General features: G+C 34.8%; 3 protein-coding genes and 1 long non-coding RNA gene across 11 annotated transcripts; 1 reads left to right on the top strand and 3 right to left on the bottom strand.

Annotated features, from left to right (window-relative positions):
* Positions 1–2,529: 2,529 nt before the first annotated feature.
* Positions 2,530–5,108, bottom strand: LOC112284475 (uncharacterized). 6 transcript variants are annotated; one of them, XM_073535144.2, is made up of 2 exons: positions 4,884–5,108; positions 2,530–3,537 (listed from the first exon to the last, which is right to left on the bottom strand). In XM_073535144.2, exon 2 carries the CDS (start codon positions 3,443–3,445, stop codon positions 2,930–2,932), a length of 516 nt encoding a protein of 171 aa, XP_073391245.1. In that variant the 5' UTR covers positions 3,446–3,537; positions 4,884–5,108; the 3' UTR covers positions 2,530–2,929. The 6 variants fall into 6 exon arrangements, with proteins under 6 accessions (XP_073391245.1, XP_024380064.1, XP_073391244.1 ...); XM_024524296.2 differs by lacking the exon at positions 4,884–5,108 and adding an exon at positions 4,405–4,546; XM_073535143.2 differs by lacking the exon at positions 4,884–5,108 and adding an exon at positions 3,762–4,215.
* Positions 4,698–5,804, top strand: LOC141045584 (uncharacterized). Its single transcript, XR_012217821.2, has 3 exons — positions 4,698–4,837; positions 5,104–5,283; positions 5,488–5,804. It is a non-coding gene; the product is annotated as an uncharacterized LOC141045584 (long non-coding RNA).
* A 7,098-nt stretch (positions 5,805–12,902) lies between these two features.
* Positions 12,903–16,103, bottom strand: LOC112284713 (ras-related protein RABF1). Of its 2 annotated transcripts, none has more exons than XM_024524817.3 (8): positions 15,339–16,103; positions 14,943–15,016; positions 14,739–14,822; positions 14,507–14,601; positions 14,157–14,262; positions 13,879–13,968; positions 13,602–13,688; positions 12,903–13,272 (listed from the first exon to the last, which is right to left on the bottom strand). In XM_024524817.3, exons 1-8 carry the CDS (start codon positions 15,361–15,363, stop codon positions 13,153–13,155), a joined length of 681 nt encoding a protein of 226 aa, XP_024380585.1. In that variant the 5' UTR covers positions 15,364–16,103; the 3' UTR covers positions 12,903–13,152. The 2 variants fall into 2 exon arrangements, with proteins under 2 accessions (XP_024380585.1, XP_024380586.1); XM_024524818.3 differs by having other exon boundaries at positions 12,903–13,124; positions 15,339–16,098.
* Positions 16,104–19,704: 3,601 nt separating this feature from the next.
* LOC112284712 (THO complex subunit 5A) lies at positions 19,705–24,223 on the bottom strand. 2 transcript variants are annotated; one of them, XM_024524815.3, is made up of 8 exons: positions 23,647–24,223; positions 23,014–23,304; positions 22,429–22,765; positions 21,778–22,112; positions 21,484–21,692; positions 20,623–21,202; positions 20,326–20,475; positions 19,705–20,124 (listed from the first exon to the last, which is right to left on the bottom strand). In XM_024524815.3, the coding sequence occupies exons 1-8, from the start codon at positions 23,845–23,847 to the stop codon at positions 20,026–20,028; spliced, it is 2,202 nt and encodes a 733-aa protein (XP_024380583.1). In that variant the 5' UTR covers positions 23,848–24,223; the 3' UTR covers positions 19,705–20,025. The 2 variants fall into 2 exon arrangements, with proteins under 2 accessions (XP_024380583.1, XP_024380584.1); XM_024524816.3 differs by having other exon boundaries at positions 19,705–19,956; positions 23,647–24,145.
* Between the last annotated feature and the right edge of the window lie 421 nt (positions 24,224–24,644).

Raw genomic sequence — 24,644 nt, 5'->3', positions numbered from 1 at the left:
AATTCTAATCAAATTATTTCCAAGATGGTATTTGTAAATATAAAATACTTTTAAAATATTCATATGGAAAATATTAAATCAATCCACCTAAATCTTAAATTGATTTATTTTATTTCCATAATTTAATCTTTATAATTACTTGTTTAATTTGGAAATTAAAAAATCTATAAATTCATTCATTTAATTTTGCCTTAATCTCTTGGCAAATCTAAAGGTTCAACAACTATGTTTTGAGGCTCAAGAGAGGGAGTGGAGGGAAAGACTAGATAATATTGGGTGAAGATGTGCCCTCATAGTATGTGTGTGTCCTAAAATTAGAAACCAAAGAGTTTCAAAATTAAAGCCAACACAAGGCAATGCAAAAGAGACCCTAAATCCCTTCTCTTCCAAAGTACAATCTTGGATTCATCTCTATTATTGTCCATTAATTTCATAGGTTTTTCTATTGTCAAATTACAAAAGTAGTTGCAAAGATTAAATCACAAGAGTAAAATATGATAGTTTAAAATTTAGATAGATTGATTTGATATTCTCCTATACATATATGCTTAGATTTTTATTTATAAATATAAAATTTTAAAAAAACTATTAATTTAAATTTAAAACTACTAAATCTATTGGTCCAAGTCTACAATAATCCAACTTATTACATAGGGAACTTGTCTTGATATTACAACTAAATTTATGGGACCAATATTATATTCAAATATTAATAAAACTAAATATTAATATGTATTTTTAAATCTTAAAAAAAATATCATCAACATATTTTATAATTCATATATTAAAGGATACAATATGTAGTAATAATTTTGAAAGTATAAATATAACATAAGTATGAAATTTAATGCATCATTTACAATAAGTACAAAGATTTGTTGAAAAACAAAATATAGATTATATTATATCTTTCTAATTTATTATCCTTTCTTCTATTTTTTTTCTTTAAGAAATTGGCATAATACATACTAAAAACAAAAATCTTCTCTTTTGAAATCTTTTTGTTAACAATCAAATTAAGGACATGGTCAATGCGTGCAAGAATATAAATTTGTTTAATGGAAATCCTTAAGTATTATAAACAAAGAAAATATGAAAAAGACAAAGAAAGCCACAACAATATTGTTATAGAAATATACTAGGAAATGGTAACTATTGCTATTTTGTAAAAGAAATCAATATTATTTATATATTTTAAGTTTAAAATTATTTAAAAATTAAATTAAAAAAATCTATGTAAAATAAAATGTAACATGTTACATAATGTCTTCTTTATAAAACAAAAAAGCTTTTTATAAGCAAATTCAATTGATTGGTGTCATTCGAAGCACCATATGCTATAAGCATTCTTTAAAGAAGTTTATTTACATGTAGAAAACTAATATAAAAGCATCTTTTATTTTAGATATTTAATTTGCAAGTTTTGTGATCTTCAAGTTTTTGCTTCATGAACTTCTTGTTAGTCCATATGTACAAATAAAATTGAGATTGTTTTTAGGTTTTAATAACATTTGTTTTATACTCTAGTCTTAATTCAAGTCTCTTTTGTTTCTTTTAACTTGAAAATAGCTACATGTATTAAATATATATATATATATATATATATATATAATTTTCTTCACTTCTTTACTGTACATGAGTATATATTTGTCTTTTTCTAAGTTTACCTAGTTTCATACTCTCAACAAATACAGTTTAGAATTTAATTTTTAACTTTTTGGTTTTAGCATGTCTAAGAAACATATAACTTGTATATTGTATCTTATACATGCTATTCACCATTCAATATGATGTGATTTTAGTTTCATTCTTGAAAAATATATAAATATAAACATATTATATTAATTTTCTATTTTTAATAAATTAATTTTGTAGTAAACATGTAAGTGTAGATTTAATACTTATATATTATATTTTTGGACATGTAATCTAATTTGAGAGATATTATTATATACAAATATTTTATATTTGATTTTTTATAAATTTTTAACACTACCAAGTGCTGGAAATATAATGTAAATAAATTTGTAATGAAAAATTAATACATGTAGAAAAAAGAACAAAAAAAGAAGATCAAGAAGAGGTATATTTACTTGACAGTAAAAACCTAGACTTATGGTTGCAATCTCTTCTACTTTCAACTACTAACGTTGTGTTGATCCATACAATACAATACTCTTTTACAATCACTTAAGAATGATCAATATATAAAGTAGAAGTAAAAAATCATTCACTAACATCAATGTTTAGAATAAACATATATACAATACCAAAAATATTCCCCAGTTTCAACCTATTTCCAAAAACAACAAACGCCAATAAAACCAAAAACCACTACTATCTTACTTGACTTCAATTTTAGTTACCATAATACCATACTAGATTTACTATACCACCACAACCCATGCAAACAAACCAGTTGACAAACACTCCACATGGAATTGAGACGATGACAACTACTGCTTTAAAATCTTGCAGCAACAACAACAATCAACAAGATCATGAGGTCAACATGTTACACCAACATCGTCAGGAGAAGAGAATTTCCGGAGCCTCTCTGCAGTAGTCGTCGTTTACTTCCAACAGCAGTTCACCGGGCATTACAATAAGCACAACAACCACATTGAAGGATCACACTACCCAAAAGCAAAGAAAATAAAAAGATAATAAAAGAAAAAAAGAAAAAAAGAAACTGGGGGGTGGGGGGGGATCCTGACTTAGTTATAAACCCCGTTCTCTTTGCAACCTTAATTCTCACCGAAAACTCTGATCCATACCCCGACTTTCCTTTCACCCCCAGCATTGTTTGTTCACGAGAAGCTTTCTGCACATTCCGCATTCAAAGATGCAATATCGAGGATTCGAGAGGAGGTGTGGAGCAAGGGGATCACATTGACACCCACATGAGCAGTTGGAGGGAGTGTGAATCTCAAGAGGTAGATGTGTTGCTGAATCGATCAACTGGGTCCTTGGTGCCGTCCAACACATACTTGTCTTCGTTAGGGTTGTGCCCTGGACCATGCTTTCCACCACTCACTGCAGATGAGGTTGCATTTCCACCTATTCCAACGCTCTGAACAGGAAGATGGTCTCGAAGTGCTGCAGGAAGACGATCGGAGTCGTTACTGCTGACGGACTCAGTCGTTGCTGCTGCTGTTGATGCTCCGTGTTCTTCAGGTGTGCCGGCAACGGTGCTGAGGCGGGTCATGCTCGTGGAGCCCATGGGCACCGTTTCGTATGTGGCGGCTTCAGACTCTCGGCCGAGGTCCACCTCCACTTCTGAGTAGTGCTTGGAACCGCCGAGTAAGGGTGCCAACGCTGCCTTCACCTTTTCCGACATGCCCGTCAAGCTCCTCCTGTCCTTCACGTAGGGGGTTGTGTCGTCTCGAAAGCTTGTTCGCTCTTTGGTTCCTTGGCTTGGGCTGTTGCTGCCTTCCTCAGCCATGAAATAAAAAATGCTAAAGAAAGAAATCTGCAAAGAAAATGATTCACTGATTGACACTCAGCGGGGCTTCTCCACGGTCGTCCTCTTCGAAACTGCGAGAAATTAGACATGCTCAGATCATTAGGGTATGAAAATTTTCTCACGTGTGCATGCCAATGCAAGATCACAAAAAAATGTATTAAGAAACAATGACATTTCGATGCCTGAAGATCAAATGCCTGCGCCATGTAAACAGACGAACGATCTGCCGCTACTCACATACAAATTCTTTTGAAATCAACCCCTGATGCTGCAGATCTCTCCTAAAGAAACTGACCCGTCTCTATCTTTAAACCATCAACATTACAATTCACTTCATGGAGAATCACAAACCCTACGTCTTGGGAATTCTTCACAGGCTTCGCAAATGCTGATAAGAGTTCAATCCCTGCTGAATGTACTCACAAATCAACACACGACTGCATTCTCATCAAAAGTACAACCTCGTCTACAACCTCGAATGCCCGATCTTGGTTTCAGTCAACGAGTTCTCTAACTACTCAAAGAGAAATGAATCACAAAGAAGCATGTGGGGTTGGATCCACAGGACAGGGGTTAGCATGCGCATTTGTTGAGGCAAATACAACCCATGTTTATTGCAACTGCCAAGCACCTCTAGACTCTTCGCTGCCAAGTGTCATTGCCCATTACTAAGACCAATTGCCACTTGTCGTTCGTAATATCCCAGTGTCAGATTCTTAATCAGGTAATACGACAGGTCATATCCTTAAAGAAGGTAAGTTTAAGATCTAAGAAAAACGTAAAACTTGAGAGAACTTTGACGATTTCGAAAACCATTCTCTCCGTTCTTTTTAAATCATGCCACCAAGCTTTGCATTACAGAGTGGGTGTATTTGTGCTCAGAAGGACCTGACCTACGCTACGAACTAAAAAGTTTGTTTGCAAGTTTGAATATTCACCAATGTAGATTCAGTTTTCTGGGGATGCTGATGCCAACTGGACCCCGCCGCGGCCCCTTCAATGTAATCTACAATTGAAGAGGACGACATACGCCCTGAGAATAGAGTCGGTTGTGATCGTCTTTCATGGGAGATCGTCGTGTAGTCGCCGGAGCACAAAACATACAAGCGATTGAGAAGGGGAACCAGAATATTTAGGGTGAAATAGTTTGAGTGCTGTGTACTCTGCCGTTTTGGCAGTTAATTGTTCAGGTATGCGACATCACGCACATCCAGGTTTACAAACAACGTATGAGCAATCATTCTCATCCTGATGGAGAGCGAAGAGTGCCTGTTTTGCAACCATCTGCAGGTGTGCGTTTCGACATCGACGTGTAATCGAGTTGGAATTTTTCGCATGTGTGGAATTTTCGTACCTGGAGCTTTCTGTCAAGTAATTGGACTTAGCATTCTGTTGTAAACGATGAAAAGATTCTCACTTTTCTTTTTAAATGGAATTAGGTGATGCTGTCCATCTCGCATTCTCTGGAAGTCATTTTAAGTGTCGGCTCAGTTGACATTTTGAAGTCAGGGTTGCCTGATTTTGCAATTTGCTGATGGTTGTGGTTATGCTCATCGTTTTGTGTATGATAACATCTTCGCATCGAACAAATATTCCATAAGCATTATTAAGATTGGGATTGGCATTTTTATCTTTAGGCCACGTTGAGTTATGGAGCCTGCTCACTTGAGCAATCGAGGAAAAAACAAAAATCGACAGACTTTTCAGATTCTTGAAAGCAGTCCACACGAAATTTTGATTCAAACTGAGTACAAAGCTATGCCACCGGTTGAAGAAGGATTTACAGCTTCGATCCGGAAAGCCCTATTTTAGCTGGTGTATGTGGCTCAATTAGTAGATCTGTGCAGTCTTCTATGCTAAGCTTCAAGTATAATGCCTGAGCTCTGCCGTGTACTTTCAAGAGCAAATAAACTAACTACTGATTATTTAGCAGAACTTGAGAGGTTAAGCCTTACAAAGAATCTTAACAATAATTAAAAATTTCGTATACGAGGTAATTGGTTTGACGTTGATGTATGCAGCATCCAGATCTAATAGGTTATGGTGTTGCTCGAGAGACTTACGAGGAGCCTGCTGGACCTGATTGCATGAACCCTAATTTGCAAAAGCCTATTGATACTTCGCCTTCAAGTTAGATGCTTTGGACCGAACTATTTTATTCGAAAGTTGTTTGCTCTACTTGTTATGCACTTGCTTTCAGGTATCTTAACGTGGAACTGTGTGGAACAAGTCGCGAGGATACCCTTGCAATCATTCTATACAACAAATGTGATTAAATTTTATGAGGGTAGTGATGTGGGTCTGGCCAATCCCTTTACAACCACCTATCAACGTAAAAGTTCTGGAGCCTATCGGCCGTGTATTAAAAACTGTCGGAAAGGTAGTGCACTTACATCCTTGTCACAAAGTTTATGCTTGCGAAGGATCCGATCACAAACTTATCTTGGTTGTCTGTTCTTCAAAGTATGGACTGCTGAAATGTACAGCGTGTCGTAGACTAAGCCACGTCTTGTGTATGATCGATTACTCTTACAATCTCTTACAATTACTCTTAAGATTAGGCACCTTCTAGATATTTTGTACTTCTACACTTCATACCCAAGGTTTTTTAAGAACTCTTATGCTACTCAAGGTGTGAACTTTATCTTTTGCACTTGGATATTTGTTTTAGGTTTCTGAAGGGAAAATTTTTGTTCTTTTCAACATGATGTAAATCAATGATTTGCAAGGAATCCAATCACAAAGCTTAAAATAAGGACTTACACATGTGTTAAATCTTTTACAAAAAAATTTAGTCTAAATTTCTCAAAAAGTTGAATAATATCTACTATTCACAATACCATTTACAAATGGTTTTAGATTTTGTCATTCTTTCAATTTGCAAACTACTTGCAGTTCTCTCTTTTTTCTTATACTTTGTGCTTGATTGTAATTCAAGTTCCTCACTAATCAATTGATTAGTCAACTTTTCACTTGTGGCTTCTATATTTGATGTATTATTCATTGTTCTAATGAAAGAGTGATATAAAAATACCACATTGGAATGTCGTGATGTATTTGTAGTATTCAAACATTTAGAATTAAGTCCATATTTTATAGCTATGATATGATAGATATAATTCGTATTGAAATTTGTGTGGAATAAATATGAATTTATTCTTCAACAAGACTATCTTAATTGGATGTAGTTCCAAGATTGTTTATAATGTGGTATTTGCAGTAACTTCAAGAGTATGTATTATGTAAGACATACATATTTATCTAGATAAGAAGTATTAGGTAGAAAATAAAAATATATAGATTTGACATTATCTTATGGAAAAGTTTCTTAGAAGCTTCATAGATGCATATTTGAATTTATACATGTTTATAGTTGATTGGTAAATTAGAAACTTGGCCAATAAATTAGCCATGTATTGCATGTGTGGATATCTTATGATACAAGCTAACAATGTGGTACACATATATAAAACTTATTTTACAAGTTAAAACACATGTCTCACAAATTGGATATAAATTAGAGGTCCTATAAATTTCTATCTGAGATTGCTCTCTCTTGGTTTATACTTTTGATGGAAAAAGATTAATGATTCTTTTATGATCTAAATTCATTCTCAAAAGTCTTTATGGCTAAATCTAGAGAAAGCAATCGAGAAATGATAGTAGAGACCAAATTCCTAGCTTTACAATAAGGATCACATTTAATTACCATATATACTATAGAATTTAAAAACCTTGCTTGCAACATGGATTAGAATAACAAAGCTTTGATCAATCAATTCTAATATGGATTGAAAGACAATATCAAAGATTTATTATTGGCAATGTCTGAAGTAAACTCATTAGAGTAATTTATTACTCAAGCCATTGTATGCAACAATTAATTCTTTAAAAGACACGAAGAACAAAGGTTTGATAGAGAAGATACAAATTAAGTCATGGCGATAACTTCTAAGTTTGCAAAAGCTTATTCATCAAAGTCAAAATCTATTCAAATTAACATGGTATGTTTTAAATCACTTATTGAGCAAAAAAAGACTTAATGTTGTTAAGAAGGATTGTACTTATATTATGGAGAAACTAAGCACACTAGTCAACATTATCCAAAAAAACAAAGTAATCACAAAATGAAGAGCATAGTTGCCAAAGAAGACAATGTGTCAAAAAATAAGTTCTTTTAGTTAGAATATGGACTATGTAATTAGACTCTTATGTAACATCTAATAAAGGTTCTATTCTTTCTTCAAATCCTTCACCTTATTTTCTATTAAAAGACTAATTAGGTCCAAAAAATTGTAAATTCTTTGTCTTGTTAAATTCAAGAGCCTTGGCTTGTTTCATAAACAAAATCTTTATTAGAAAAAATAAAAAATATCTTTAATTAAGAAAAATAAATCCATGCATGTTGAAGTCATAAATGGTCATTTTTTGCCCTTTGGAGACGTTATCTATGAAACGGTTCTTTTAGATGTAGTAATTAAATATTATAATAATTTAATTTAATTTTAAAATTGTGATGACTTGATTGAATTTATCAAAAGATGATAGAGCTTGAATTTTTTGCATCAACTATATTTTATAAATAATTATGAAAGATTAAAGTTATTAAAGAAAAAAAAAAGGTTGGAATTGGTGTAAAGAAATGAACCATATTTTGGTGCATCAAAAAAAAATTGTCATTAAAATATAAAAATTTAGCAAATACATAATAGATTTGCACTGATGAGATTTATACTAAAAAGTTTTAAAATCATGTATTAATTAAATTAAATTAATTTCTTTTTATACTTATATATAATTTTTATATTATAATAATATTTTGATGTTTTTTTATGAGCTCAAGTTAGTAAGACCAGATCAAAGTATATATATAGATCATTCTAATTTTTTTATTGATTCATAGGTATTTTTAAAACCACCTTTGGTAGTTATGATAGTTAGAAATAAAGTAGCTTTATAATATTTAATTAATATTAAAATAAATTTATTATAAATTTTATAAATAGCTAAAAATTTATATTATAATTATTATAAGAAAATCATAATAAAGAGATTACAATTGACATATTCTTATATTATTTCATTTTATACTTGTTATCTATAAATAAGTTGTAAATATTACAAGATAAGGTTCATGAAGATCTTTTGGATTTTTAAAAAGAAAGAATTTAGAAGACAAAATTGACAAAAACAAGACAAGGTTCATGAAGATCTTTGAGATTCTCAATATAAAGAAGAAAGAGCTTTGAAGACAAGATTGACAAAGATAAGACAAGATTGAAGAAGATAAGACAAGGTTCATCAAGTAGAGGTTATGATCTACTTTGAAGTGGACATCATCAATAGTCTACTTCAACATTAACAAGGACATGAATGAGCATAAAGAAGAGATTAAAGAATAAAGTTATTAAAGATAGATTTAGAATTTAATTTTTTGACCTTGACTTTGACAAAAACTTCAATTCCAAGGACTTAAATGAAGGTTACAACTTTTAGAAGACAAAGAATGGTCTTCATCAAGGCTTGATATAAGTATAGAGATAGCTCCTATATAGAAACATAGAAGGGATATCCAACAATTTTAAGGTATGAAAATCTATGTGTTCAAAAAGTAATAGAACATTGTGATGAAGAAATTTATAAAATAAATGTTGAAGTACTTGATGAAGAAAAAAAATGTAAAGTTGTTCATTATTCATTCTTTTGGCTAAGAAAATTTGTCTAATAAACATAATAAAATTGGCAAAAATATTATAAAAGCTTGCAAAGGCTACCATTAAGTCTAAAAGTGATACAAGTACTTTTACGAGAGAATAAGATCTTAAGACATTGGAAAGAAGCTTTACAAAACTTGAAAAGAAAAAAAGAGTTGGATGGAAATGAGAACATAGGAACTATAAGATTTGAGAGATATTAAGAGTAAGCTTTAAAATTTTGAATGTTGAAGAAAAGAATATATTTTTAGACAAATGCTATAAGGTATATTGATTTATTAATCATTAATAAAAGCAAATAGAGATAGAATTTTAAGAATGCATGATCAACTATATGACATGGATAGAAACATTGTTAAAAAATAAATAGAATATAAATACTTACTAATGTGGAACTTGAATGTAGGTCCATTTTATGCATTATCAAAGAAGGTAATTTTACTTAACTATTATCTAAATAGCATGGATATAGTTAATAAAATAAAATAAAATAAATCAATATTTAAAGGTTGTAGTCTTTTATTGTTATATTACAAAAAATCTATTTTGATTTTTAGATGTATTTTAGTATAAAGTTATTATATAGAAAAATAAATAAATAAATAAATAACATATATTATATTTAAATTTTGTATGTACATCAAATATATTACAAATATAGAAATTTTAATATTTTATATATTTAATTATATTAATTTATAGTTAAAAGATTTATTTTAAAATAATATTATATATATATATATATATTGTATTATATAAGTTTTCATATTATTATTTTTGCATACCAAGTATTGTTATAAGGATACTAAGAATATTTTTGTATTGATAAAAAAAATCTATTAATTTAAAATATATATATATATATATATATATATATTACTAGATATGCCATTATAATATAATTTTTTAAAAATATTAGAAAATTTATTGCACATGCTATAAAATAAATATGTTTGTAGATAGTTTGAGGATTTAAATATCTTACAACATAACAGTTATTCTTTTATACAAATATTTTTCAATTTATTTTTTAAATTACTACATTATTAGAACTTGACTTAGAAGGATGTTCAAACTTGATTATGCTACCGAATATATCAGAGCATATGTCTTCTTTGAACATACTTAAAAGATTGTATAAGATTAAGATCATCATCAACAATAATGAAAGTCTTTTTACTTTAAAAAATCTTAATATTAACAAGTGCTCAAGCTTGACAATAGTACCAAATAAATTGTACAATCTCACATCTTAAACTACCTTTGATATAAGTGATTGCTTAAGCTTGACATCATTATCAATAGAATTGGGCAACCTCACATCTTTGACTACTTTATATATGAAGGGGTACTCAAACTTGACATCATTGCTAAATGAATTAGTCAACTTCATATCTTTCACTACCTTAGATATAATAAGATGTTCAAGCTTGATATCATTGCCAAATGAATTAGAAAACCTCACATCTTTCACCAATCTTGGTATAAGTGCTTAAGCTTAACAACATTGCAAAATGAATTTTACAACCTCGCATCATTGACTACCTTCATAATAAATTATTGCTTAAGCTTGAAATCATTTCTAAATAAATTGAACAATCTTATATCTTTAATTACCTTAGATATAACAAAATATTTAAGTTTTCTAATATTGCCAAATGAATTAGAAAAAGCTCACATCTTTTACTAAATTTTATAGAGAGGGATACTCAAGCTTGATATCATCATCAAAAAAAATTGTCAATGCATTTTTGCAAAGATATCTTTCAAAATAGGTTAAAATTTAATATATAATAAACTCATAAGTTGGTGAGAAACATAAAATTAAGTCTCAATATGACATGTATAAAATACAATAGTATATATGTTATATAAATATGTCCAATTTTTTTGACATCATTATTTTTAATTTTTTTGTGACTAATTGTTAATCTCACCAATTCATCTTAATTGGTAATAAATATTGAAATTTTTAATATTTTAAAAATTAATACTATTTAAAAATATAAAAATATAAATTATATAAATATTCTTTGATAATTTTAATATTCTTCAAAATTTAAAAGATTATATAAGTTTTAAAAGTTTCATTTTAAAAAAAAAATCATTTAATCAAAGTCTTAGATGTAATTATTATAGATGGTTTAGTATATTTTTCTAGATATTTATCATTTATATTTGGGTATAAAAATCAAGGTTTAGAATTTAATAATTTAGCATTATATAGGTATTTTGATTTTTTAACCTACTTATTTATCAATTTTAACTTAATCTATACATACCCTCATTTTTGCTATCTCTCATTCCAATGATGCAAATAACTTGTTCTACAAGTTCTTAGTTTGGAAGATATAGCAACTTTGACTTGTGCTTTTAAGGCTTTAACTCTTTATATAAACATATTTTTGAGATTAAGTTTTAGGATTTATGGTTTAAAATTTTAAGGTTTAGGATTTAGAATTTAGAATTATATAGATAGCCATGGTTTTTTTACCTTCTTATGTTTTGATTTTGACTTGATGTAACCTTCTAACCTCTCTATTTATTGTTATCTATAATTCCAACAATATAATTTACTTCCTTTACAAGTTCTTACTTTGCACAATATAGCAACTTTGTTTTAGGCTTTAGAATTTTTACCAAATTTAGGTTTTAAGATTAGGATTTAGGATTTAGAATTACATGGATGTGCCTAGTTTTATGACTCTCTTATTTTTACATTTTAACTCCACTTACTTCTTCATTTTTGTTCTCTATAATTGCAATAGTATAAATAGCTTACTCTGCAAAGTCTTAGTTTGTAAGATATAATAGCTTTAACTTAGGCTTTAAAATTTTGACTTTTGTTGTAGAAAAAAATTTAGAGTTTAAAAAACATTATTGGATCCATTTTTAGGATTTTTATTCTAAATATGATATTAAATTATTATAAAAGTGTATGGATTTGTAAATATTAAGAATTTGATTGTTTTGATATTTTAATTGAATTTACAAATGGATAGGAATTTATAAGTTTTGATTCAACCTACCTCTTTATCTTGGATGTCTACAAATCCAATAGTAGATTTAGATTATTCTACAAGTTATTCGATTTGAAAATACAAAATTTCTAATTTTTACACGTGGTAATTGCCAATTTTTCTAATAGATTTTTTTAGATTTTTTAGATTTTTCTGTTTGATTGTGATTTTGTTGCATCAAACTAGAAGTTTGAAGTTTTATAACGGTGTTAAAGAATTTGGCACATGATTTATTTAATGGAACATGCCTAGTTATTAAAAAAATCTACCATGTGAAAGTATTATTGAATTTACACCTAGAGCACAAATTGGAAAATAAATCTTGAAGCAATATAGAGCAAAACATATTTGATGTAGCTTAGACAAACAGGTGATAATTCAAAAAGGTTCTCAACCTAACGACGACAATGATATCCATTCCAACAAACACCCAGTATACAGTAAAAACATACACGCTTCCTTGTCATGTTCCTATTTAAATTCAGCCTCCAACCGTAGACCAACGTTAAGCAATCACAGTTTACAGTTCAGCACAACTGTAGATGAAGTAGCGCGCAGGCGAGGTGTTACTGATATAGATTTGGTTCATATAAAGAGGCATAAACAGGCAGGCCGTAGCGAAATGCTCAGAACGGGTCAGTGACTTTGCAGTTAACATGCATGATCGTGGCAATCACACTGACAGGGCTAATTCTGTGAGCATATGTTGAATTCTGCGGTTAACGCAGTGGAACCCAATCGAGAAAACAATTTCATTTAACGTATATACAAAACAAAAGTAGCTTGTAACAGCACTGTTCACTATTGACAATGTGTACCTACTATCATGATACTCTGGCATCTGGGGTAATAGAATAATGCTCTAGAGAATGTTCAGTCCCTCGACAAGCTCGATTGTCCCCGAGGTAACCTCTTGGCAATCTCCTGTCAAAATAAGATAACAGAAACCATTTCAGGCCCGGATTGAAGGGTGAATTCTGCGAAATTGATGGACCTTGGACAAAGAATTTCTCGACCGGCTGTACAGACTTGGATGCTTGGGCTTCCTGGCAATATCGCCTTCAGTGCATTGCTGCCAGGCAGTAGTGTCAGAAGCGGCTCATATACGAGTCATATTCAAGTATCCGAACAGTTTACTACTTCGTAGGTTCTGGTTAGGATTGAAATGAAGAGCGTAACCGACTAGACAAGCCAATCGAATAGCTTAGGAGTAATGTAGAGTACTTGCTACGCAGATATGAAAACAGACATTGCACTACTATTCACATGTGATAAGTGTCGATATTAGATCTCACTCCAGTGAACTCAAGCTGAGTACAAATCAGAGACATAACTGACGGACTAAAGGTTGAAGGGAGGATGAAGACAATGGCCAACTTCACAAAATTGATAGATATCTACCTCAAATAATTGGTTCACGTTCTCAGAAGTCTTCGCTGACGTTTCAATAAAGAACATGCCATTACTTTTGGCATAGGCCTGGGCTTCCTGCAGGAAGAACAAATTCACTCCACGCATCATACATCTGTTCTTAATGCATTCACAATTAGGCACAGGATCACTGAGAAAATCAATGTCTTGGAAAACCCAGATTATTTCACTATGAAAGAAAAGGATATCAGAAACTGAACCACGCTGGAAACAGACACCCATGATTTGAAGGTAAACGAGTTCTTACTGCATGAGAAACCTCTCGCTCATTCTCGAGATCGGCTTTATTCCCGACCAGAGCCATTACAATATCAGGATTCCCATGCTTCTGCAGCTCCTGTTACCAAAGATAAGGAGGCGATGAGTATTGTGATGAAAAGGGATCCAAGTTAACAATAACAAATAGTCAACTCTATTTCGGTAAAGCCAGTAACATTGAAATAAAGTAACTCCTCGTGCTTTTCGCTACAGCAAAAACTTAATACCCAGTTTTAAAAGACTCCTAGGGGTATGAATGCAACATACTTTGACCCAGAATTGAGCTTTCAGGAATGTCTCCGGGTTTGTGATATCATACACTACGACTGCCGCTGCTGCACCCCTGTAATATAAGGGCGCTAACGAAGCATATCTATTTCACAGTTCGAGAACACAGTTCAGAAATGCCGAAAACTAACAATGTTTAAGGTGAAAACTCCCGATTACGACAAGAGATCAATTAAACCTATAATCATAGGCCCACAACCTCCTACACAGAAGGATTAACGAAAATAGAATCTAATGAAATAAACTTAACTTCTTTATTAAAAGACTAAAAATAATAAAAGGGGTGATAAGTATTTGGGATGAAGTGACAAATCGGAACTGTAACTCACCGTTCTTGACCAGCAGTGTCCCATATCTCGAATTTAACGTTGGTTGAGTCTTGTAAGCTAATCGTCTGGGAGAGAAAAGATGCACCAACCGTCACCTGCACACGGCGCCGATGCAGCTGAATGAGCAAGTTTTATATACAGCCGGCTAGACATAATCTAGTTGTTTTCAATGACTCGTTGATGTAGATCAATTCAATCGGAACTGACCGTCCAGTTCGGAACCAAAACGAACCTTAGACGACGGATCGAATTGTCCACGAACGAACCGCAAGAGAATGCAGCTCTTCCCGACTCCTGAGTCACCCAACAGAACTAACTGCAAATCGAGGAAAGAGATCAATGGGCTGGAACACTTACTCTCCATGGGATTCTATAAAATACATGGTGAAAACAACTACAACTAATGAGAACTGGTGATACGACAAGTGAATGTAACCTTGATTCGTATTTGTTTGGAATCCAAAGCTTCAGCCTGAGAGGTGTGCAAGCGCCCAGAGCCTTTCACAGCAGCTATGACGAAAAATTTTGCTGATTAGGCACTCTGAAGACACGGCTGTCACACAGCAACACTAGGAACACTATGCTATCCCTAACTTGGGCCCACATTACAAGAATTTCCGATTACAAACAACACTTCTTCGATTGAAACCCTCTAAATTCAAGGAGAGGTAGATTCCGAGTCCGCTGACAGCAGCCCAAAGAAAAGAAGCCTCGGATCGTAACATCTGGAGCCCCACACACAGCTGTACAAAGCTTCACCCAAAAACTTCTAAGTGCACCTTGCCATCTATCGACGCTCGCATGCACTGAACAGAAAGGGAAAGGGACATACCGGGCGAAGAAGATGTACAGCCCATGGCAAATGGCTAATGCAACAAAACTAATAAAACCTGGTCTCCCAGAGGGGTCTGAAACAAGTGGGAACAACCACTGTAGTCATCTCGTCGCCATATCACGGACACAGAAAGCCACCACCCAGAAACGCTATCACACACTATCACCTCTTCATAATCAATTGCAAATCAAAGCCTCCGTATGCCTCCCTTCTTATCAAAGACCCTCCCAACAGTCCGCCTACTGGAGACTCCGACCTAAGGATTCACTGCTCAGGCTCTTCAGATCTGCGAACCACCACCCACAAGGCCTCTACAAGCAATGGATTTCATCGAACTCTGGTCTTATCGCACCACATTCTTTCGAACAGACACATTCCGCATGTTCCAGAAACTATATTCAAAACTGAATATCTTCCTCCCAAGCAACCCCGTCACCGAAACACTGCCCAGATATGGAGCAAAACTTGACAATCCAAGCGAACCCCAACTGTCACTCCCTCACTCTGGGTAAGGTGACGTTACTGTCGCACCACATACGCATCCAAATGGGGAGTGTGAGGCTTATGGGAGGCATGTGCCAGCTCCGGGTCCTGACAGCGCACCCCGCGAATTTCTGCACTACCGGTGAGTAAAGCGAGAGCTCGAAGTAGGGGACGGGGAGGGGGGAATTGGCTACAGAATGACGTTGGGAAGGCGAACACGGGATCAAAAACGCGGAATCTGCAAAGCCCACCACCCGCAACTCACAATCAATCAATGTCCCCGCAGCAAACAAGCTCTCCTCCCCGCACCACCTCCTCCACTTCCCGCTCCGACGCCGCCGCGGCGGCTCTTGGGATGAACACCCCCTCATTCATCCATTATTCGATTCCACCATCTACTTTCATTCGTTAACGTTCATCCGTGTGTCCGACGAACGACTCTCTGTGGCCTCCACGGGTATTAATGCCAAGTCGTAAGTTTTACTATTCATTTATTAGTGTCTGTGTGTTTGTGAGTGTAAGTGGTTTAAAGTTATATTTTGTTTGTAATGGATAGCCGTGTACTAAAGATACACTATTCATTATGAGATATTTTGGGTACAAAGGACTCAAATGTGCATGAAATATAATTGATAGAAGTTTCCTAAGAATGTTTTTTTTTTAATTTTTATTTATTTTTATTTTTATTAAATTTTTTGGTTTGGGAATGACTGTTGTGTCCATATTGCAAGTATTTGTTTGTAAGATTAAAGTAAAATAAAATAAAAATCTTAACTTTTCAAAAACAATTCTCAGTACTTGGTCAGCCTCATTTGGTCGAGTTTTCTACATTCGCTATCATGTTTAGGAATCCCTTTGCTAGTATTAACCAAGTGATCTTTGTTATTGAAATCCTTTCATAAATTATTTGAAGAAAATGTGTAATAATGGAACATGTGCATGCATATATGAGTGTTTCTATATATGTGTACATACGATTGTGTTCTTTAGTTCATTCAAGCAATAATGTGCAAACTCTAAATTTTTTTAACTACTACTTTTTGAATTTGAATGGAATAAACTGAAAAGTGTATTCCGATTACTCCCAATAAGTTGACTGCTGTAAATAAATGGCAGTGGCATTTTATGGACAAATTTTGGACTTAGGCCAATTTTCGTAGATGGTTCAAAATTGGTACACTTCCTTTACAAGAAATAAAAATAAGTCACATTATAAGCAAAGGTTATCTACCCATTTTTCAAAAGACTAATGAGATGAAGGTTTTCTTCATTTTTTTTTTCTGTATTTTTAGAATAACCCAGTTTTCCATGTATGGAATGCAAGCTTGAAATCAAAATGTCAACCATTTAATTTCATTGTTTTATGTGTTTCTATAAAGACAGTGAAACAGTGTTAATAACTTTTTCAACAAATGAAATCCTACTTGTAGTTACCCATTTAGATATTCTAATTGTAGAAGTCATGATGCATTTGATAATTAATTAATGCTTTTGTAAATTGATTTGTTAAATAGAAAATGATATGAAGTAAAATACCTTTCTGTTGCAATCAAGATTCTAGAGATATGGTTGACCAAAGCAATAGTCAAATTTCTTAAGTGCAGATGTCTAAAAATGTGTATATATATACTTTTATATACACTTATGCATATACAAGTATCATAAAAATACATGAAATCTCTAATACATCCATATAATTAGATCTTGCAAATTAAAACATAACTGGAATTACTTTTTACATATTGTATTGTATTTTTGGTGATTTCTAAGCCAACATAATGAATTTAAGTTACCGTATATGAAAATTGAATATTTTTAATATTAATTTGAATAGTAAAAACTTCTATTCTAAAATTATTTATTTGTGTTGAAATCATATATATATATATATCCTAAATTATACCAAACTATCCTAAAAAACAACGAAATACAATCCTTGCTCCAACACATGTTAACCCATACAAAGCTCCTTGTGTATTGACCTGTATGTGATACAAACATATGTGGTTCTCATTGCAAAATAAAATCTTGGATGTTTTTATTTAAGGTTTGTATATTTTTATTGCTTTGAATTTATTGATAATATCAGTATGTAAAATTAAAATCAACAATATATGAATAATAGATAAATGTAAATCTACCTTGTTAATATTTTAGTATTATTTAAACTTTTGTTTTCATAGAATAAAATACATTTTTTGGTTGCAAATTTTACCAAAAATTGTATTTTTATTCATAGAGGTTTTTTACAAAATACTTAAAATATTTGTATTGATTTTATTTTAATTTTTTATTATGAATAACTTAAAACTTTGCTTGAAAAAAAATGAAATGAAATTTGAATGCTATTTTTGCAGTCATGTCAAATTTAATTTAAATTTAATTTAGGTTGCATGCATACAATTTCATTTCATTTTTTTGAAAATCAATGCTATTTTGAAAACGCATCCAGCATATTTTTTATGGTGACATGTGTGACCACGGTTAGATTTTATTCTCGATGCATAATAGAATTTTAAATTCCAAAATAATGAATAAAAATAAAGGAAGAATTACACAGCATACCATCAAAATCCCGAATTTCAACAGTTCGACCTCGAGCAGCTCCTAACTTTCATCGTCTTCGTTCGCATGTCCGTCGTCGTTCACGACCCGTTCGTTGACTTGTTTGTTCGTTGGTTGGCTGCTTCGTTGGTTGCATGATTGGTTCGTTTGTTCGCTAGTTGGTTGGTTGGTTGGTTGGTTCGTCCGTCGGTATCAAGTTCGAAACTGGCTCTCATCCGTCCATTCTTCCACCCATCCACCCCATCTATCCATCCTCCAACAACCACCCATCCACGTTTCATCCACAATCCATCCATATTCCATCCACGTTTCATCCACAATCCATCCATATTCCATCCACATTTCATACATCCATCCATTCATTTCATGGTGGAGAAGGGAAAAACAACGCCGCCCCACAATGATGATGGAGCATTGTTATAGCAGGCATCACGAGCAGAGGAGGAGCCACTTGCAGTTGGGGATCCACATCGCAAGTAAATACCACCACCAGGTGGGGGGGAATTGGGTTCTTCTCCTCGAGGCCGAGGAAAAAGAAGAGGAGGAGATTGGGATCTGGTTGTGGAAGCGCCGCTTTGTGGGTATCGAACTGTATAACTTGATTGGGGTTTTTCGGAGGGGGAGGGGGATTGATTAACTCCTTCATTTAAGTATTCATGCCAGGGGGGCGGGGGGCGTCAGCTTGTCCCCCATGGTCGGCTACCTATAATTGGTGGCCCATGACAGAGGAGTGCTGCTTCGAATTTGTACGACGGTGAATAGGCATTGATGAGTTAGGGGAAAAGCATCTTGATCGGGTGCAGGGTACAATGGGGAAGGGCGACAAGTGGGCGCGCTGTTGCCATATGCATATTAATACTGGAATTGAATAGGGGATGAGCAATCAATCCGGTTGCAGTCGTTGAGACTGATACGCCAGCATGCGAGCATCGTGTGTGGCTTAGACTGGGACGTGGAGTCGTGAGTGTGGGAATTACAGCATCTCCCCGCGAAGCACACACTGCTCTTTCGAGCTCCGACAATGTCACAGAACACAAGACATGTATTGTTGTGGACGAAGCGTAATGTTGTGTAGCCCCGGTCACGGAAGATGTACTGCAACAATCTGCTTGGACCAATATTAGTAACACGCAGCTGGTATTCAATCAAAGGGATTCTCGCATTTTGCCCGTTCATTTGCCTCTCGTGTAGGAAAAGCTGACATCATCTGAGCAATGCTTTTTGCCTCGACCACAGAACCTAGCATCTCTGCAAACCATCCAATGGTGAGCGAATAATCGTGTGGTAGATCTCAATTCATTCGACAACCTCGAAATGAAAGTTTGAAAGTCCTTGGATGGCGATTATCAATCATGGGTGGGGATCTAAAAATGTGTCCAAATCTTCTAGCACCCACTTTACAGAGACTCGTTTCTGATGACCGACTTGCTACTTCTTCCAATTAGCAACTTCGTGAACCACAGAATCGAATAACTCGATGACCCACTCATATAGTTGCGCGGATTCACTGAGCGTAGACTTGGTTTCTGCTTTTAGCGCTATTTGCCAGTCAATCAAAAATCAGGTTCTGCAATAACAATGCTTTGTTTCTTCAGAAGATCAAGTGAAGTAAATTCAGATAGCCAACTATTTCACATCAAAACTTATCAAATTGTCCCATCAGCGACAGAATTTGATGAGCCAACACATAATTTCGTTCCCTTGCTGGTAGTTTCTCAGGCACGACATTATTCACCTGAAATCATTAAGAAAGCTCAGATAATGATAAAGGAATTACGGAAAAGTGAAACATACGACCAAGTACAACAAAGTAATGAAGCTGAAGAATTGAGGCTAAAAGAGCCCACTGAAGTCACCCAGTAACGCTTATGATTCATCAGAATAATTTTGAGCATTCAAAAAATACGCCACAACGTATAAGAGAATAGAAGCTTACCTCCGTTTCTACAACTCGAATATCACGTTGTACCATTGCCGAATCACCACCGCCATCTGATGTTGGCTGCGGCTTCTTTTCAGGAGCTCCTGATAGAAATCTTAGTCGAATTTCAGGTGCTCGAGTAGGATAGTCCACACCAATTGTTACCTACAAACCATGTCACGTCCCAAAAATTAATAACGCCAGAGAATGATGTGCATAGGGAATATCTCAGTAAGCACATTGTTTAGGGGGAGTGCTGAGGCATTTCATCGTCGCAAATTTAGTGAAGCTTCCACGTGCGAAGGTTATTACCTGCGCCTCCAACTCGACACGCTTTCCAGAGGCTCCATTCTCTCTGCGTAGCACAGCCCTGAATGTACGAGCCCCTGGGGTGTTCTCTGGTGAAGGAAGTACTGTTTCCTCTTCTGCGTTGGGTGCTTTAGCTTCTGCCATCTCAACATCTTGCTGCCTAGTCTCTCCCTCAGAACCTGTAGTAGCTCGTGTCTCATCACTCGTGATTTCCTTAGCCGTGTCTTCACCCTGTTCTGTTCCTTCAACAGCCATACTATCTGCACCTTCAGTAACATCCCTCCTAATTTCAGAAGTGTCAACTGCAGGTTTAGTGTTGCTCATTGTAACATCCATGTCGGTCGGACCAGTAGACGGGAGTTCTCCGTCCTCTTTTCCAGTGTCACTCTCTGCAGTCAGCGAATTTATATTTGATGGCCTTCTATTGGTAGGTGAAGTTTCATTCGTCGACAGCTTTCCATTTTTACTGTCTACTTGAGCCCAAGCTTGCAGAATGGTCTTGGGAGTATGGGAAGTCCAAGACAAGGAGGAATCAGATTTGACAGAGGGACGTCTCAACTTTCCTAGAGAATCGAGCTGGTCTCTGCATGGTTCCAGGCAATACTTCCAGTCAAATGATGCTAATGGACATAAAATAATATGCCTGAAATTAATAGCCATCATGATGTAGTTAATTGAGTGATGGTGTTGTCGTAGTTCCATAATAATAGTAATAATAAGCCAGCGTTCATTGTATAGACCAGATTTGCATAAAACTAACCCCACAAAGAATATTAACTTCGAAAAATGTAAGCAACAATTTCAAGAATATCAGATTTGTTCGGGTTTCATTCGTAAAGCTCTTTCAGATGTAAGAGTACTCACTTCAATGCAATTTGAGCTTTTTTACGAGCTCGAAGATGCTGCAGAACATTCTGAACCCGATGCTGTTGACGATAGACCCGTGATTCTTTTCCCTGTGGAGGAGAGATGGGAAGACTGTCTTTTCCGCCAAGATATTGTACCCACTTATAGGGCCGTAATGTCCTTTTCGCGTCGAATACAAAACCAAAACCTGCTCGTAGCCTTGATGCCTGAAAATGAGAACGGAGTTAGACCAACAATTGAGTCATTATCTTAGACGGCAACTGTTGGTTTTGTCCTAGAATGTTTCTTTACCTTCGTTGGCAAATCTAGGCCCGGGTCGTTGGGAAACAAGTTGGCCAGTGAGAAAGCAGGAGACACGCCTCCCAAAGTCGTGCCTTCCTCACCAACACATAACACATCCAGTGTCGTGAGAAATTCAACCTTCAAGGTAAGAAGCTTGTTCCCTCTCTGCTTTTCATCATATACATGGATTGTGAGAGTCAATGGATGAGACTGGTACACATTGTCCTTCTCAAGGGCATCCTTGTCATGCGGCTTCTTGGCTCGTTTTCGCTGCCTTTGGTTGTCATCATCTTCTGCAAATTCCTGATCACGTCTTCCTCCAGTGCTGCCTGCCGACTTCCTACCTGGAGTAGGAATCAAAATCACAAGTTTAACAATCCAGTTCATCATCGTGATCACAAGATGAGCCAAAATATACAGTCTGTTCCTCAGTGCCTGTTCAGGATGTAAGCATACTCAACCAATTTACACAATTAAATCAATTAACTGTAATAAGATACAAGCAGATGCATGTTTATCGACATCCTATATGATCAAGCGGGGTCATTAGCAGAACACAAATCCTCTCCAGAAAAATAGTAATTATATTCACCACAAGCACTTTAGAGCATAATTAACTTTAACTGTAGAATTCCGGTTCTAGATCAAGAGATATATTACCAGCCTCCTTCAGTGCAAGCTGTTTTGCCATTGTAAGAGCATCCTTGCTACTCCCGACAATTTCCAAATCTATAGCTTCACCAAAAACTTCTTTGTGAGACAACAGCTCCGTATAAAAAACATACAGTGGAGCAGGTAGAAGCTCTGCAAGAGAATCCTGCTTGCTCCGCTTGGTGTGTGGAATCCCCAGCTGATTCTGAACTGGTACAGTGGCTTTCTTTAAGGTTTTAAGATGAGAAGCAAGAGTTCCGAGGAACTTCCGTCGGTTAGCGATATCCCCTTGCAACAACTTCTTTCGAGATTCTAGGATGTCTTTTTGTTTCAGCAATTCCTTACGCTGTCATCGTACAATGCCACAATGTGAACAATTCTTTTTGTTACTGTATGTAGAAGGAAAGAGCAAATAACTAAATGAACAAATCAAAAATAAAAGACCCATCTTGTTCCTCCGAATTAAATCTAATGATCCACAGAATAAGAGAGTTCTGATCTCATCTACTCCAACTGCTGGCCGGAGACACTATGATTGTCAGACACCACTGAGAACTCGTTCAAATTCACAGAAAAGTGAGGAGTGACAATCACCTGATAGAGCTCGAATTTTAGACGCTGTATCATAAGTTTATGAGAGTCATCTCGCAATGCAGGATCAGATTGAAGTTCTTGTGGTGCACTTTGAAAAAAAGTTTCCTCAGGCACTAGGTCAATGTCAGGATATTTAGACCTAAAATCCTTGCAAGTCTTAATAGCCTTAACATAGTGATTCTTTTCGTACAGCAAATTATGAAGTTGCAATGTGATTTGATCGATTGGAGCTTTCGCAGCCTCTGTCTCTAATTTAATTTTGTCCTCCTCTTGCAAAATCTCTCGGTTTTCCTGCATCCATCAACACTTTAAATACAGATGAAAACTTCGTTGCACTGCAAATCACAGCGTAGAACTAGCGAAAGCCTCTGTACCAAGTTATCTTACCCACGCAAACCTAGAATATTCATCAGATTACAATCCATGGAGCTTCATAATCTTGATGTCCCACTTCAGCAGGAAAAAAAAAGAAGAAAAAATGGGAGTCTCGAACACATCTTCCATATCCCCCTACCAAAAAGAAAAACCAAGACTCGAGAGCAGCACAATTCAGCTGAAAGTGGTAACTCAATCACCCAGTTCACCATTTCATGACCAAGATCAAACCAAACTTAGCCCAAGTTCAGAACTCACCCGCCGAAGGTCAATAAACAATACGGAGGCTTCGGTGACGATTTCTCCCATCTGCACCGAGCCCTTGATAATCTGCCCATCGCGCTTCAAGGCCAACATCCGCGCCATCAAGTCCTCCAAATTGCTCCGAATTTTCGCCACGCCCTCGTAGGACGCCTTCTCCACCTTCTCCATCTTCTCAATCTTCTCCGTCGTCTCCATCGTGCTCAACCTTGAGAGTCGTCCCGCTGATACCAATTTGCAAAATGTAGTTCTTCACTACCCCATAACTTCGATAACCTTTGTGGGGTCTAGCTCAACATCATCGGCATCAGTAATCCACATTCTTCGCCATTGTCATCGGCATACACCTTTCCTTTTCAATGCCCAATAAAACCCACGTTCGAGTTACACAATTCCTCTGTCAGGGTTAGGAAAAAAAAAAAAAAAACAAAAACAAAAACAAAACGCACACACACACACACACATTGCCGCGAGCGCTTCGTAAAGAAGCCACGGACGTGATAGCATCGAACAACGATGGTACTGTGACCGAGCATGTGCATGCCTGGTCTTCGAAGGTGCTAAACCAGCTTTTTAGGGTTAGGGCCTAGGGGTTTACTTCTCCTCTGCCCCACTTTCTTGACTTATAAATTTTAGTGATTTTATGTCACTTTTCATGGAGTTTTATCTTTTGTTATTGTTTTTGTGAGTTGTGTTTTAAATTGTGAACATTATGTAGTAAGATAGAAAAGTTGAATGTTAATCATTATTCTAGTAAAGAAAGTTTTTTAAGTAAGTGTTATTTTTCTTGTATATTATATTTCAAAGTTGTAGTGCCACCAAAGTAATAATTATCACATGACATTAATAATCCTTTACAATGGCATTAAATAATATCATTAAAATAAGTATTTATTGATTTGAGTCTAATTATCTCATTGCCCTCTCTTTGTACAACAAGCTGAGTGTTTTTGAATTGGTGAGACCAAATCATGTGTTTTGTTTCTCAATCTTAA

This window comes from Physcomitrium patens, chromosome 7 (assembly GCF_059467195.1).
Source record: "Physcomitrium patens ecotype Gransden chromosome 7, ASM5946719v1, whole genome shotgun sequence".
In the NCBI taxonomy this organism is placed as follows: domain Eukaryota; kingdom Viridiplantae; phylum Streptophyta; class Bryopsida; order Funariales; family Funariaceae; genus Physcomitrium; species Physcomitrium patens.
The sequence above is the reverse complement of the archived record's forward strand: the minus strand, read 5'-3'. Positions and strand labels throughout refer to the sequence as shown.